The sequence below is a fragment of the Apostichopus japonicus genome, chromosome 12 (assembly GCF_037975245.1).
Source record: "Apostichopus japonicus isolate 1M-3 chromosome 12, ASM3797524v1, whole genome shotgun sequence".
Lineage (NCBI taxonomy): Eukaryota > Metazoa > Echinodermata > Holothuroidea > Aspidochirotida > Stichopodidae > Apostichopus > Apostichopus japonicus.
This window is the reverse complement of record NC_092572.1, coordinates 21224501-21242026: the sequence shown is the minus strand read 5'-3', so window position 1 is coordinate 21242026 and position 17526 is coordinate 21224501. Positions and strand designations below refer to the sequence as shown.

Below are 17526 nucleotides of genomic sequence, written 5' to 3'. Positions count from 1 at the left end.
TCTCATATATGTGTTTGACTCAAACTAAAAGCAAAAAGAAAATACTTAGAAAATCATTTTGAAATCATGCTTTATTTTTCTCTTTTGTATTATATACCATAAAGATACAACACATGATACACTGGCTTTCAATGTTGATGCGCAAGTTCCTCTTTACATAATTGGGTCAGTATTTAACCTTCATATTGACAACAACACCGAGGGAACAATGTTCCAAATATAGTTACATAATTCTGTCACATATTGGCTTCCATGTTTACATAAATGACTATGTTTAACCCACAGATTCATTGCTAAAAACATCATCTATTTGCCACAAAGCCACACGGCATCGTCGATGGACACAGGACCCAAGGCTACAGGAGTGGAATACTTTCATTAAAACATTAACAAAAAAGGGTGTCAGTGAAACTTTATAGTTGTAACATATGCAGAGCTGCACTTCTGTCATGTCACAGTTTAATGGGTTGGAATGCGAGTGGGTGAAGGAGGGGGGGGGGGTTTCAGAAGAGGACAAGCAGTTAGCTAAAACTATTATTTTGTTAATACAATGATAAAGCACAGAGCTTCAAATTGCAGTCACTTTAACTTATGGGTTAGTCTGGTAGGACCTGATTGATATTGTAATCATAAAAGGAGAAACATTACCACCTGTTGCTGATATCTGATACAGACATTAATCATGTAAAATTACAGGTCAAAGGTCATTACAGTTCATACTGATTAATACACACAGTTGACTTAGGGCCTGCTGGATAGAGTCAGTACTGTTAGGCTATATATATATTTTTTTGTAGATCATTGACCTCATAGATCAAGGGTCTTAAATAGGACCCTCGATCCCCTGCCCCCCCAGCCCCCTCTTCCGATTGCTGATAAATTGAAGCAAAATTGTTTTGTTTTTTCTTCATGGAGGGAATGAATGCTGGAATATAAAAAAAATTAAATCAGAATAACATAAAAAAGGAGAATTTGAGATTGAAAAGTTTGGGGAATTCTGCAGCACAACTGAACAGAAGGTAGTATAAACAAGCAAAGTTTACATTGTTATCGTCCAACATATACAAATAATGGCTTGCATCTTAAAGCGAAGTAAGGATATATCTATTTGTTCTGGTCTAAATATGAATGTGAGGATAAATGAAATATGGGGGGAAAATGAAAATATTAGCAATATAAACTGAATTTGTCAGTATCTGGTGGTTTCATACTGGGCTATCAATTTATATAACTCTTTTCTTAATTATTTAACATATAAACATTTCACCAGTTACACTAATGAAATGTTAGGCAATCTTTGTATCAAATATCATAGTTCTATAACTTACAGAATTCATGCAAAAAAGCAGCTTTAAGGCAACCCAAACCGTATCATGTGACGCTTGTCACCGTGGTAATTGGTTCTTCAAGCATTCACAGGTAAATAAATCTATCCAATGACAATCTAAATCATTTTTAAAGGTCACTTGTATTGACTTAATACAATTTTGAGCTTGTGAAACACAGCCTAAACAGGTTCTTTTCTCATTTGACTGCTTCAAACCCATGGCACAGTTTCCAGGCTGTATGGATGCACAAAAGCAGGAAATATTCTTGACTGTTTGACCATTGACCAAACACTGTTTGACCATTTTGTGTCATTTTATATCGAGAAAAAGCAAGTACCATCTGAGTAAAACAAAAACAAATTTATGTAAATATGTTTGGCTGGATTCCCAGTTCTTTTTGCATGGTATAGAAATTAACGCGGAAGAGATAAAAAAAAAAACAGAAATCTAGATGGCACTCCAGACTGATTTCTGGCCGTACCTATTCGGACCAGCAACTGACCCAGGGACACAGTATATGACCTGGGTGGATCAGAGTTTAGCTGTTTAAGCAGAATGGAATTTACAACAAATTATGTTCATCTGGAATTTGTAAAACAATTATATCACTCGCTTGACTTCAATTTATTCAACCATTACAATTGGTGGTATCAAAATAGGTAACATGACAACAACCAATCAGGAGTCAGATTTGTTTAGTTTGCGAATTGTTGTTATCTTTTACCGCCATACACTGGTAGATATAAATCCAGTCAAACCACTGAACAGACCATCTGGAAACGATCACATCGGTTTACTAGAACGGAGCCAGTCGGATGACCGAATTCAATCTCCGAATGTTCAGCTCTTCATTACATTTATAAAGCCCGGTCAATCAAACCGGTAGAATCTGAGGGCGGTCTGCTCATCTCATTACATGAAAGGCTGCTTTGGTGGTGTGATAGCGTATTTCTTTGTGACCTTATCTTGGGCCTCCGCGGCGATACTCAGGGAATACAGATGGGCCATTTCTATTTCTGTCCGGGCCAGTTTGATGGCCTTATCAAAATAACCTTGAGCCGCCGAAAGGTTTCCTCTGTTATGCAAAAGGGAAGGACAAAACATAACATATACTACCTCGCTGAGAACATGAGAAGTACAGTAAAGTGTTGAGAGGTACACTATCGGCTGTAGCTACAGGTTACCCTACTGCTATAGTTACTCAACCATAATGTCATACTGTGTAGGTTACAAACAAGTATTCAGCAGTTTCTTGCATAATTTTGTAAAGAGGTTGATAGCCTCTTGAAAGTTACAACATTGTGAACATATTCATAAAACCTCAGTCAAAGATTTTTTTTTTTTTTTCCATATTGTATCAAAATTCTACCATATGATTTCCAGTTAGAGCAATGATGTTGTATTATGATTGGTCAATTTCATCTTGTGTTCTAATATAGTAATTTGATTGGCTGGAAATAGTTACTCCCTTCACAACGTGTTGCAACAGTCAGTTTCATGCCATGTAATAGTGTTGGAAAGGTGTGTTGAAATCAATTCATATTTTTTTCATTTCCTTTATTGTAGCTTTGCATCTCCTATGAAATGTGACCAGAGAGAGAGAGAAAGATAGTAGATGGGGAAGGGGGGGTGAGCAGAGTGTTATGGGGTGCGATAAATGAGTATCAATAGTCTCATACCTTTGCACTTCAATAGTTCCCAGAGTCTCGTAGGCAAAATCACATCTCTCATCAATCTCAAGGGCTTTTTTAATCAGTTTAACAGCAGCTTCTGGTTCCTTCTTCCAGGCCAGCTGAAGTAATCTGTCAAACAAACAGGACATTAGCTGCAGAAATACATGCATATAAAAGCACAAAAAAAGAAGCCTTCTTTACCAGGTGACTGTTTAAGGTCCACAGGTACATTTTTCCTTTCTTAAGTGATCAGCACAGCGAATCAAAACCGTCACAGACAAAAACGGACCAACAGACTGACAACAATCCCCGCAGGAAACGAAAACTCATTTTGTAGGAATTATTGCATGTTTTGTTTTGTATCAATGAGGACAATCGATGTATATTTTGGTTGGCTCATTTCATTGTAGATGTTCTGTTTCAAACACACTGTTTCAAATGCACCCAGTTGGGACAATGTTTTCTGTACTGTACTTTCATGTGCTGCTTCAGAGCCCTCGTACTGACAGTATGAATATCATGCTTCTATCAGATAAAGGTTAGGAACTGTTTGTACTGTCAATACGAGTGCTTTGAAGCATGATATGGGAGGACAGTTAAGAGAGGTATTAGCATTGGAAAACTGTCCCAACTGACTGTTCAAATGAGACATTTGTAATGTCACACCTGCCTAAGAACAATTTAGACAAAATCATAAAATCATCATTCTTCTTACCCTCCTTCTATTATCACTACTAATCTGCTCCATTCTCTTTACCCTCCATTTATTATCACTACTAATCTGCTCTATACACTTTACCCTCCATCTATTATCACCACTAATCTGCTCCGTTCTCTTTACCCCCTATCTACTATCACTACTAATCTGCTCCAGTCTCTTAACCCTCAATCTACTATCACTACTAATCTGCTCCAGTCTCTTAACCTCCCATCTATTGTCACCACTAATCTGCTCCATTCTCTTTACCCCCCCCCCCCATCTACTATCACTACTAATCTGCTCTATTCTCTTTACCCCTTTAACAATAACCACTAACAATCTGTTTCATGTTCTTCTCTCTACTTACCCTCTATGTACATGAGCTGTTGGGTTATCTGGTTCTATGTCTATTGCTTTCTGGAAATTTTCATCAGCTCGAGCAAACTGACCTTGATCGTTGAGAGCCTGAGAGTGAATAAATGTCATATGCAAATATCAAATCAAAATATCGCAATCTCAGATCAATGTTACAGATTTGGCAAAACCAAACTAGATCATTCAGAATTTCACTGTCCCTCCAAACTCCTAAGTTCTGTCGTCCTATTGTCTTTCAATCGTGAACAATCTTATAGTCTTAAAACTAAACTGCATTTGCATTGTGTGAAGTCTCATTTTTCTTTAAAGCCTTTTAAAACATTCTTTTTCAATAGTGACCTTGTTTTCACTGATAGCTTTATACCAACAAGCATCTGTGAATATCACTTCTGAGAGGTTGCAAGTCGATAAAACACTACTACAATATCAATGAAAGCTGCCCACAAAGATGGACTGTATTGATTGCATGCAGAAATCTTTCTTTTCTTCTAATAGAAATGTACTTTAATTTCTACTGAAGGCTATTGTAAGATGCTTCTACTAATAGAAATGTACTTTAATTTCTACTGAAGGCATATTGTAACATGCTTCTACTGCACTGATATCTACTGTACAGCAATTTAAGAAATGCATAATGTACTTAGTACAACCACAATTCCATGAAGGAGAGAACCGGTTTAGATACACTAATAACTATGTTAGGATACTGTCAGAGTACAAATCTAACTGCAAGCCTGCAAAGCAGATGTAACAAACCTGAGCATGTAGAGCGAAGCCTTCGGCACAGGTTGAGAACTTAACAGTACATTCTTCCAGTTGCTTGAGTGCTTCCTGCATCTGCATAGGACTCTGTTGTAGGATAGCCAGCCTATACCTGGCATAACAATACTGGGCATAGGCTAGACCAAACTCAGCATTTAGACTCTGGCACTTCTCAAAGTCCTTCACTGCATCATCTACCTTTTCAAGGAGGAGATTCAGCTAAAAATTAAAGAGAAATGCGAGACTAAATATTAATCAAATAAAATTAAATTCCATAAAATCTAAAGAGAAAAAGAAAAGGAAAAAGCATTGTGTAAAGCTGTTAGTTGTACTGAATCTATCAAAACTTCTGTACTGTACTTTCATGTGCTGCTTCAGAGCCCTTGTAATGACAGTATGAATATCAGGTTTCTATCAGATAAAGGTTAGGAACTGTTTATACTGTCAATATGAGTGCTTTGAAGCATGATATGGGAGAACAATTTAGAGAGGTAAAATTGCCACAGATATAACTGAAAATGACAGACGAAAGGTCACCAGATTCCAAATATTATTTTTTCTTCTATTCAAAGTCGATAGTAAATTTATAGGAACGGCAGGACCTTCCCCAGAAAATCTGAAATGCAATTAATATTAATTTGGGTTTTATCAGTTAAAAGTATCACAACTCACTTGACCTCTGTGATGGTAGATGTCTGCATTGTCAGGGTCAATCCTGACAGCTGAGGCGAACACATCCATTGCATCTAGGGCATTACCTTCTTGCATGTACATACTGCCTCTCTTGATCAGGGCATTTGCTCTTAGCTGTAAAAAGAAATAATCGCAGAAAGAAGTATTACCTATGAATTTGTAACAACATACCATTTGGAGCACCCTGACCCATCCCCCCCCCCCCGCCCCAAGCTCTCTTGTCAAGGGAACTAGCTCTAGTTTTAGGAAATAGACAGAATTAGTAAGTTCTTATCACAGCTGATATATATATATATATATATATATATATATATATAATTATACATGTATATCTATATAGGATATGTCCTAAAGTTTTAGCAACACAGAATAAAACTGTAAAAGTTTAGCAGTCTTAAGCTTATCTAAATTTTTCTCTGATGTGACATACCAGGATGAGTTGTATATTTGGGTATTATTTGGGTTTTTATATATAGTTATACAAGAATCAGAAGTCATCAGTTGCTTCCCTGTTCTGTGTTTAGGGAAAATTATTCCATGTGTAGGGTCTATGTTGCTTGTGCATACATCTGATTATGGTTTGGTGGTGCACAAGCAGGGATGTGTTTGTTTTTTAATTTTTCATTCGCTCCATCTCTCCAAGGTTTGCAAAAAAGTATCTTGTTATGATTGTGTAATTACTTCAGTCTTCCGACAGAAAGGTATGGGAGAAAACAACGGATAAATCGTCAAGATTGAATGCATAATGAGTATTAAATATTTCACGTTTCGACATATCAACAAATATAAGCTTTGCTTTCTTTTACAAAAACTTATTTTTACTAGCCGTTTTGAGGATTGATGCATCTTGGTCACTTTTGATTCTCTATTGTTCACGTACATTGTTACAATTGACTCCACAATGTACTTACTAGTTACCTGAATAAAACAATCAATCTCAATTTTTCGTATTCGCAGTAATGACAAGCCATGGACATGGGAGTTGAACCAATATGATTCCTTTTCACTTGCTCTGTGGGAATTTGTTCTTTTCTTAATTTCTGACTTTTAACCCCTTGAAAACAACAACATCAGCAGGGGATTGGGGGGGGGGAGGGTTGCGGAGGCTTACTTTCTTATCACTGTCCTCCATAGCTATCAGTTTGTCTAAGTCTGGTTTTGCTTCTACTGCTTGGCCTTTCAGGAGAAGGAAAGAAGCTCTCATTAACAGTGCCGGAGGTAAAAATATTCCATTGGTATCGATCTCTTCTGTACATAGTTCTATAATGTCTGTGTATTCACCATTCTGGAATGCTTTGACTGCTTTCAGAAAACCAGAGCTGCCAGGGAAGATAAAACAGACTTGATGAAGCATTTCTCAAAGCATTGATTGATATCTAACCTTGTAATAAATGATTTGTTGAGATACATAGCCAGTAAGGACCAAACTTAGTCTTAAAATACTCTACCCAGACCTACATAGAGTGTCTACATGTACCAGTGTATTGAATTCATAGGCTAACATCATACTCAACAACTCGGTGCTGCGAAAGGAGGTACTGTAGGACGATGGGTTAAGGTCCAATGCACATGGACATCTCTTCCCCCCCCACGCCACCCCCCCAGGGAATAATTTAGTGTTAAACTTTTGTGCATTGGTTTTGCTGGCTTTGAACTATGTCTCCTGTAAACTAGTGTTCCTCTGTACAAAACCTGCTATATCAACTTGACCATACTGTTTAGCACTTTGCAATGCATACCATATAATTAATCCCAGCGCTCTCCTCTCTCTCCTCCCACAAACACACAAACCAACCATTATTTTTCTGTACATCTGTTTTGAATGGTCAATGCAGGACTGATGTGAAGTAGTTTTCTACATAGATACTAATTATTATCTTGCACTACCAAGACATTACTTATAAGCTGTGTGTTGTGTAGATACCCAGCATCCTGAAACATTAGGCCTATATCTTGCAAGATTTGCACATGCAACACTAAAAACCTACATTACATTTATGAGGCACAGAATTTACTCTTTTAAACTTACAGTCACAGGTAATAACTCACCAAGTAACATCGAACAAATATTTTACACCAAACCGAGCTATTAGTCAAACTGAGAGTATTCAAGTATACAGCATTATCAAGCTCTCCAATAAATCATGATTCTTTTTAAGAAAAAGTCACCCAGGAAAGAACCTGGGCACGAAAACCAAACTACCGAACGACTGATCCGCTCTCAGCCCCAGTCCCCTTGCATCGAGACTGTGACTGAGTGATCATCTTCGGGTGTGCATCACCATTCCCCTCTAAGGGAACAGATACTACACATGATCTTAGCCAAAAGGCATGATTGTCCGGGTTTTGCAACTCAAAAATGTGTTGGTTTGCCAGAAAACTAAATGGTGCTATTTGCTGTGGTCTTTGTGACGTTCAAATATATCACTGTTTTTCATCATGTATGCAAATTAACTAAGGTACACATGTAAGGATTCTCACCCAAAAACTATGGTGAATCTAGAGTATTCACACATTTTTACATCAAATTTTCATCAAATTCTATCTTGAAGGGTTTTCAGGCAAAACAACTTTCAAACTACTGTAATGAACTTCAGTTTGTTCTACGGAAGAATTATCTGCTGTAGTAGTGGTAGGGGGATGAGAGAGGGAAGACCAACTAAAATCAAAGAGATGGGGGCGGGGGGGGGGGGGAGGACAAATGATTTTACTTACTCATCATCTTCTCCTTCCATGTAAGACTCTGTGTTACTTGTGATTCCATCATTTGAAAACGATGAGAAATATGAACGAATGAACTGTCCTGAGGGAAGCGTTGGTTGTCTTTCCTACAAGAAAGGGTAATTCAAAAACAGCTGATTGTATTGACGATCGATTACATCTAAGGCTAGGGTATTACTGAGCATTGCAACATTGTTATGAAAAACAGATCTTTATAGAGTTAATACATTACATTTCACTTTAAAGGTGTGTTAACATTAAGACTATAGCAGCCTACTCACACAACAGATTTAAACTTACTTAGAAAGGATCAGATCAAGTATCTATTGTTAATGGACAGACAACAGGTGATACCCTGATAGTCCAAAGAACATGGTGATGCCCTGATAGTCCAATGATTACTATGCTCTGATCGTCCAATGATCACTATGCTATGATAATCCAATGAACTCTATGCCCTGAGAGTCAAATGAAGTCTATGCCCTGATAGTCCAAAGAACTCCATGCCCTGATAATCCAATGATTACTATGCCCTGATAGTCATATGATCACAATGCCATGATAGTCCAATGAACTCTATGCCATGATAGTCCAATGACTCTATGCCCTGATAGTCCAATGATCACTATACCCTGATAGTCCAATGAACTCTATGCCCTGATAGTCCAATGATCACTATGCCCTGATAGTCCAATGATCACTATACCCTGATAGTCCAATGAACTATATGCCCTGATAGTCCAATGATCAATATGCCCTGATAGTCCAATGAACACTATGCCCTGATAGTCCAATGATCACTATGCCCTGATAGTCCAATGGTCACAGTGCCCTGATAGTCCAATGAACTCTATGCCCTGATAGTCCTATGATCGCTATGCCCTGATAGTCCAACAAACACGATACCCTTACACATATTCTCACATTACTACCATTCCCTTTTATAGTCCAATGACTATTATACACTCATCGTCCAGTCACTACCATGCCTTCCTTTTCCAATTGCCATTATTATGTTTTATCTCATGGTCACAGAATCATAATCAGGACCGAACGTATTGGAACAATGGTAAAATATGTATTCCATTCACTACAGTAAACTAATACAAAGAAAATCAGTAAGCCTGTGGAATAGGAGTTAACCACCTCCTGGTAACTTAAATCAATAATACCTTATAAGCCTGGCTAGCCTTTTCTTTGCCTAACTCTTTCAGCATTTTATCAGCAAGAAACATGCCCGCCTGGTGTCCAAAACCCTCCAGTATACAGACTGCTGTTGTGTCTACAAACAAATAAGAAAATACAGTTAAAGCAAAATTTATCCTGTACTTTGAGAACATGAAAAATGTACATTGACCCAGTTATTCTGTTGGCAAGTTTGCACTTATAATCACCTTTTATGTGTTTATATTGTGAATCTACTTAGTGAATAACACTAGGAACACTATAATGTTTACACATTACAGTTGGTGAAAAACCCTCATTTCCATATCAAAGAGTGACCCTCCTTAGGGCATAGCAAATGACACTAGAGTGGGAAACACCTAATTCCATATTAAAGATATTGTTTCAACTTAACATTCCGTGAATAACACTGGGAAACCCTACCATATCCAAGATAGTGTATCTACAGTACTTAAGGGCTTAGCGAATAACAATAAGAAACACTAATGTCCATATAAGAAATAGTGTACCTTCTTTGGGCTTAGTGAATAACACTGGGAAACACTCATTTCCAAGATCTAACAGATTGTTTCTACTTAATAGTTGGTGAATAACACTGGGAAAAATTCCCATATCAAAAAATAGTGTATTACACTTAGGTCTTAGCAAATGACACTGGAAAACACCTTTTTCAATATTAAATATTATTTCCAAATTGGATCTTTGGACTACACTGGGAACAATATATTGCAATTCAAGCTCACTAAACATCTTAGCAAAGTACAGTGAAATTCCACCGGTAAGTTTCTTTTTGTATCATCAACTTAAAAGCACGAGGCAAACCCACAGGTGACAGCAAATATTATCAAGGCAATGTGTCATCCTTGTCACTATGCCCTCTGTCAACAGTTGTGTGAAGCAATCAAAATTACAATGTAAATAAATTGGATTGCAGACAGCCAGGTCAAATGTAGATGTCTATCCCTTCATGCATGAATAGCTATTAACAATGTGAGGAAGATGTGAAGATATGCATAAGGGTAAACAATATTACACAGCTTGGTGTTACCATGGAAATGAGCAAATCATCAAACAGATTACCCACAGCATGGAATGTATGACTCAGCATCCTGAACTCTGTCTGACTAAATTAAACATTAACTTTTCTGTGATGTGCATTTGATGATTCTGCCACTCATGACATCAGTTTTTTATTTTTTTTTTGGGGGGGGGGGGGGGGGGGTCAACAGGTAGTCATTAGCATGTCTGATAATTCTTGCTAGTATTTTGCATCATTTTTGGAACAGAGGCACAGCATACACTCCTACAACACATATATCACAGAGACATCCACTCCCCTCAGACCCCTCATTCTGAACACAAATCCAGCACCCTCACCAAAATTGTCCTCAGTAGTTCCTCCTGGATCTAAACCTAGCTACCAGCATTTCAGTGATTTGATAACATCAACAGCTGCCTTGTCTGTTTATGTATCCTATTCTTGGGGAGGGAAGGGGGGCGGGGAACCATTCATAGTTTCAAATTTTTCTTTGAACCTGCTCAATTACTGAAAACTATTACAGGCGTATGTTACATTGCCAGGGTTATATATTTTTTCTAATTAGACTTTAACCCTCAAAGGTGTGTGAAGGTCACTAATGTTAAACAAGGTAACATAAATTCAAATAGGTCAAAACACTAAGTGTAATTATTAATTAAATACTTATCTCTTCAAAGTTCAATAGGTTCTGCAGTTTGCTTTGCAGAAGATATTGGTTAGTTTCTTTCAGTGTTGGTAATGGTACTGGCATGTGTAGATCTTTCTATTTTTGGTAAAACATTAAGATCTGCAGGGTGAGGGTAAGGGAGGGGGGGGGGCAAGGCTCAACTATCCCCATCAAAAAGTCACCAAAAATACCAAGCAGTCCTCACAAGCACCTTGGAATTTACGCCTAAGCCAAAACACAACTGGCCAAGTAAGAATGGTACAAGAACAATGTTTCATTTGCTCTTACTTTACTTAAACATACTCCTTTTAAGGAAGTAGTGTATGTGTGCCATGTCATTTTCTAATCTCATACATTGTGTCTTTCAGAAAAGCCTGGTCACATTTAACATTTTTGCCTCATCTTACCTTCCAAACATTTCATCTTTTCTTGAACCATCTCAAAGGCCTTAGCTCTTCTGAACAATGCCTTAACATACTTAGAATTCAATTCCAAGGCCTTGCTGCAATCTTCAATTACTTCTTGGAAATTTTTCTGCAATGTGAAAAAATATTTTTATTGATTTTACACGGACAGTATGCTGTCTCTCTAGCGTACAGTACATTTGAACGACTCGTCCAGCTGATAATGACAAACTTCTACACACTTATTACTATTTTCGGTTTATACTTTGTCAATCAACCTTTGTTTCTGGTCCAGATATTCCAACAACATCTAGAAGGACTATTCAGATCATGTCATAGTAACTGTGCAGCAGGGATGGAAAATAGGAGAGAGAGAGCCATAGATTGGCTGGCCTTCAAGATACTCACATTTAATACTTAACTACTGTACTACAATGCACCTAATGATGACACCCAACACCATACTGTACTACAATGCACCTAATGATGACACCCAACACCATACTGCACTACAATACACCTAATGATGACACCCAACAGAATACTGCACTACAATACACCTAATGATGACACACAACACCATACTGTACTACAATGTCTCTAATGGTGACACCCAACACCATACTGTACTACAATGTCTCTAATGGTGACACCCAACACCATACTGTACTACAATGCACATAATGATGACACCATACTGCACTACAATACACCTAATGATGACACCCAACACCATACTTATTACAAGACACCTATTGATGACACCCAACACCAAACTACAATGCACCTAATGGTGACACCTAACACCATACTGTACTACAATGCACCTAATGATGACACCCAACACCATACTGTACTACAATGCACCTAATGATGACACCCAACACCATACTGTACTACAATGGACCTAATGATGACACCCAACACCATACTGTACAACAATGCACCCCATGATGACACCCAACACCATACTGTACTACAATTTCTTCCATATGGTAGCCTAACCACATTAAGTCAATAGGGAAATCTAGCCTAACCATCTATTTATCGCTGAAATTGTGACGCAGTTATAAGATACCCATGGACTACTTTTATTATTGCTCTCATCTTCAATCACATGGTAGCCTAACACCACACTAAGTCAACGGGGAAATCTAGCCTAACCATATGTTTATTCCCTGAAATTGTGACGCAGATATAAGATATCCATGGAATACTTTCATCATTGGTGTTATCTTCGACCACACTAAGTCAACAGGAAAATCTTGCCTAACCATCGGTTTGCAAAAAAAAAAAAAAGTCACACTTTGCGTAGGATCGGGTAGTATCACATCGGGTGGGTACCCGGGTACCCTGTGCAATACACTAGTATACATGTAATACAAGCACCAGTAAGGTTGTCAAAATGACAGCGTGTAAATAGATACAGATATTTCTGACATTGATTTGAATAATTTTCGAGTAGTTAATGTCTCTTTGCATTTTTTTCTTTAAATAGAATAAATAAATGAAAGACTAGATTTGAATGTTCTATGACTACAACAAATACAACATTCATTCTTTCTCACCAGCTGTTCCTGCGCTGCTGCTCTGTTTTGATAGAATGTTGACAGGTCTTGCTTGTTTTCTTGGGGTGCGATGTCGATGGCCTCAGAGTAGTACTTGATGGCCTTTTCAAATTGTCCGGCCTTGAAAAATTTATTGCCTTTGCTCTTGGAAGATTGAGCTTTTTCTGCAGGTGTCTAAAAAAGTGAAAACAAATTAATATCAATTAAAATAAGCACAATTCAAAATCTGGAGGTTCGTCTAAAAGACAGTTTGATAAGAGGTTTAATATTTGTTGATAATTAATCCAGAAAATACACAACACTTTACCATTACCGTGCACGATTTCCTTAGCGGATTTACAGGTATGACATAAGTAAAACCATTAATATAACTACCAGAAAGTTTTAGCTTTAGGAACATGTTCTAATGATCATATCACAGAATCATATTCAGAGCTGCCAACCTTTGATAACACTTTCCAGCATTTTCAAACCTTATAACCAGTATTTTTCCATTCCAAACCTGAATTTCAATAAACTCAATGTAACAGCTCTGCAAACAAAGTTTAAGAACTGAAAATCGATGCGTCAGTCCACAAGAATGAAGGAATGGTCTACAGTTAATAGTCTACAGTACAGTAAATAGACTACAGTAACACTGTATATACTACAGCAGGGCTAACTAGTTAATACATTGTTTACAAAAATCAAACCAATCAAATAGCAGGTACTGTACATTACCAGCAGGCTTTGCCAAAAGTTATGAATTACAGTACTCACCAATTAGCAAGCATGAAAAAAATATTAAATAAAAACTTGCAACTATTAACAGAAATGTGCAATAATAGCAATATGCCTAGTCTCTGTAAACTACTAGTAGGCCAAAGTTGATAGGTAAAACACAGTACTTTTTATGTTAACTTAATCTAGGCCAAGACTAACACAAGTAAGAGAAACAATATACATTGGGCTAACTTTTTAAATGTTTAAGTGAGTTTTTTACAAACTAACAAAAAAGCTCTGTCAAGTTTATTAAACATACATGAAATATTGCCATATATACATAGCATGAGCACAGGGCTGACAGTTTTACACTGGTAATTCCTATTGAGATTGATCATTGACAAAAGTCAGTGTAACAATTTAGTCAAATTCATCATGAACTGTCAACCTAAACAACCTTGTAAACATGATAAAACCATTAGCAAGAATATTGGATGATTCTTACGACCAAATTACCTGTAGGTTTGTTCAAAATGTTCTAATATCACAGCTTTCCTGTTCAAGACATACACTATTATTGTACTACAGTATCTTTTAAATCCTGTATTATTTTTTGAGGGTTTCATTCATACACAGTATTTATCATGATTTCCTGTACCAAACACAGAGGAAAACGTACTGCAGCAGTTGGCAGTTCTGCATATTGTGCTTTTTACGTGACCCGCCATGCGGGATACAAAATGTCACGGCCAAACGGCACTACCGAACCATCCCATTCTGACAAACGAAACTCAGGTCTAGCGAGCCAAATAAACATACGCCCGCCGACCTGCAGAGACAAAACTGCAGTTCTGCATATTGTAGGAACTGTGCAACAATTGCCACAAGAACCTTCCTAGCAATTACAGTGTACTAATAATTGCAGACCATAATATCTGTCTGGAAGATTTAACAGAATAAAACCAAAAAATCTTTACAGTTGGCAAGGAGTTTCAGCAACCATAGCTTGGCCTCATAACATAAGGAATAACAACTAGGATTACAGTGTAAGGTAGGAGGCATTCAAAAAGGTACTTTTTACCTTTTTAACTGTTCACTCTTATATTGAATCATTGCCAAAACTCTTGTAATAACCAATGTCTAAGTTTCAAATTCAAGGTTTAGCATGGGCCAACACGTAATTTAAAGCAAAAATTTGGCAGCTTTGTATAATTTGGTTGTGTTGGATTGTGACTTGTTTATAACATGTGACCTTAGTTCTATTTTATAGTTCTATTTTATTGTAGTCTGTGCCCAAGCCTGCCTGATAAGATTGTTGCTTGCTATCCCTTGAAAAGTTGCATAAGCCTAGGTCTGTTGAGGAACTACAGTAGTAAATGTGACTAGCTACATTTGTCAACAATCGACTAAATGAAGGCTAAGTGCAATGTTTATTTTTACAACTGTTTAGTGAGCATTGCACAGATGATCCCTTGAGTAAGCAGGAGTGTGCCTTCTTTAACTAATGATCGGGTAAATGAGCATTTAGCATAGGGTAAATGAACAAAATTTAGTTCTAGTTGTGTAGCCAGTGCATTTGGCCGAAAGTACACAATAAATTATTATTGGTTACAGTTTTGTCTAACTTTTTAAATCATACATTATTTAAATCACCTTTTTTAGTCATTTTCTGAAATATCGATAAGGCTATTGGTGTTTGAATTTAAAGTGCCATAAATCATTTCTTGAATATTTGGTTACTTTAAGCAATTCGACTACCAGTCAGCAGCTTTTCAATTCACATCTTAAAATATCCAACTTTTACCGAACTGTGTTTTTGTATTCCCCTGCACTGAGTGCGATCAAAATTTCAGGCAATGTTATATGTAGGCCTAGGTATCATTTATTTTGGTATAGTATATTTCTTCCTAATTTAATGAGAGTTTGACGAATATGAAATAAACTGTTCATGTTATTGCAGTTTTTTATTACCCACCCTGATACAGAAGGCATCAAAGTAAGGTCTAGCCAATGCCTTAGGAATAGGATAGGCTAGCCCAGGGTCTAAACTTTGAAAATGATTTGCATCAATAAACTTTCGACCTACATACTGTAGGCTTGAAGTGGAACAACACATAACATAGGTAAGGTCTAGGCTATGCCCATGTTTTTAATTGCATGTATGTGCATTGGGTCTATGAAGGAAGTGGTATCCTGAACTTCAGTCTTACAATAAAGTATAGCCGGAGTGGTAGCATTGCCTAGGGCCTTCGGCCTATCGCTTACTACGTATTTCTGACATGTATTTTATAACGCTAGGCTACTAATGTTAACCTGTACTGGTTCTTCCACAGGTTTCGCTCCGTCACTCTTTGCTTTAGAGCCATTCTCTTCATCGACAGGCTTTTCTTCGGACCCCTTTCTAGTATAAAAGTAAGCTCCAACTGCAAGACCCACAGCTAATGGCGCTCCGATTGCCACGGCAATCTGCCATTTTGATAAACCACCCTCGCTCGTGGGTCGTGCATTTGCTGCCATGTTGTGTAGATTGCATGTAACCCACGCACGTAGGTTCACACGGTAAGATTTATACTTGCTACAAGTCGCTTCCTACAGGCCTTGTAGGTCAAACCTGCTCAGCGGTTGGGTGGAAGATAATGAAAGAAAGACCTGTTTTGTAGGGTCGTTGGTGTTCGGGTTTGAGGGGAATGGTGGGCCTTTTGTAGAGGTTTCGTGTTTATTTCCGTGTGGGGGGTTGGGTGATTCAGGTAAGTGTGTAGGGTAATTGTTTGTTGCTGATTGTTTAGTTACTGTGCGGGTAGGGTTTGGTTTTTAGTGCAAGTTTAGGCCGTGACGTTTTGGATTTCCGCTGGGCGGATCACGTGAAAAGCACACATAAAAATAAAGAGGAACGTGTACACCTCTGTTAGGTATTGGACCAATTGTTGAGTAGGCCCTCTTCAGTATCCTAACAAATTAACTTATTACATTATGAAACTGTTACTGTCGTTTCTCATAATATTCCATCATTTCCGCTGCAGCATTCAGCTTTGCTAAAGCGTATACAAAGGCTTGTCGTGATCGAAATGACAACACGATAAATGCTTAGTGCCGTGGTTTTCAACCTTGGGCTCGCGGGCCCATTTGGGCCCGCGAAGCCGATTTTGTGGGCTCGCGAGCATTGCCCCAGTAATGATTAAAAATTGTGGCATTTTTGGGGGCTGGTGGCGAAGGCACATGATGATGTTTCTTAGGAAGCCTCTTCGATGAAACCTTGTACAACGGGTAAAATTTACTCAACCCTATAACCCTATAAGACTAGTATAAGAGAATTCGGTGACTCCCACCAACCACTGCACACTACGTATTACGTATTTACCAAGGTTATGATGTGTGGAAGCCTTGCTCAATCGAACCCAGCTCTTCCCAGTGCACGCAGCAAGTATTGCGCGATTTCTATAGAGAATAATTTAGTACTAACATGCCTTTATACGACTAGCCATTGATCGATCAATCTTCTAATTATCGGTTAGTAATAGGTCAAAGATCCGAAGAAAAAAAGTGGATCATATTTGTCTACACTTGTAAAATTTGCGATAATTGGAAGGAAAGGGCTGTAGTAGAATCCTTCTATTTTCAATACAATTAACGGTTAAAATATATATATATATATATATATATATATATATATATATATATATATATATTATATATATATATATAGATCTAT

General features: G+C 37.6%; 1 protein-coding gene across 1 annotated transcript; it reads right to left on the bottom strand.

Annotated features, from left to right (window-relative positions):
* Nucleotides 1-53: 53 nt before the first annotated feature.
* Nucleotides 54-16372, bottom strand: LOC139977122 (mitochondrial import receptor subunit TOM70-like). Its single transcript, XM_071986221.1, has 11 exons — nucleotides 16131-16372; nucleotides 13116-13289; nucleotides 11551-11677; nucleotides 9425-9534; nucleotides 8247-8359; nucleotides 6643-6850; nucleotides 5511-5645; nucleotides 4833-5057; nucleotides 4069-4166; nucleotides 3008-3130; nucleotides 54-2403 (listed from the first exon to the last, which is right to left on the bottom strand). The coding sequence occupies exons 1-11, from the start codon at nucleotides 16332-16334 to the stop codon at nucleotides 2241-2243; spliced, it is 1680 nt and encodes a 559-aa protein (XP_071842322.1). The 5' UTR covers nucleotides 16335-16372; the 3' UTR covers nucleotides 54-2240.
* Nucleotides 16373-17526: the final 1154 nt, after the last annotated feature.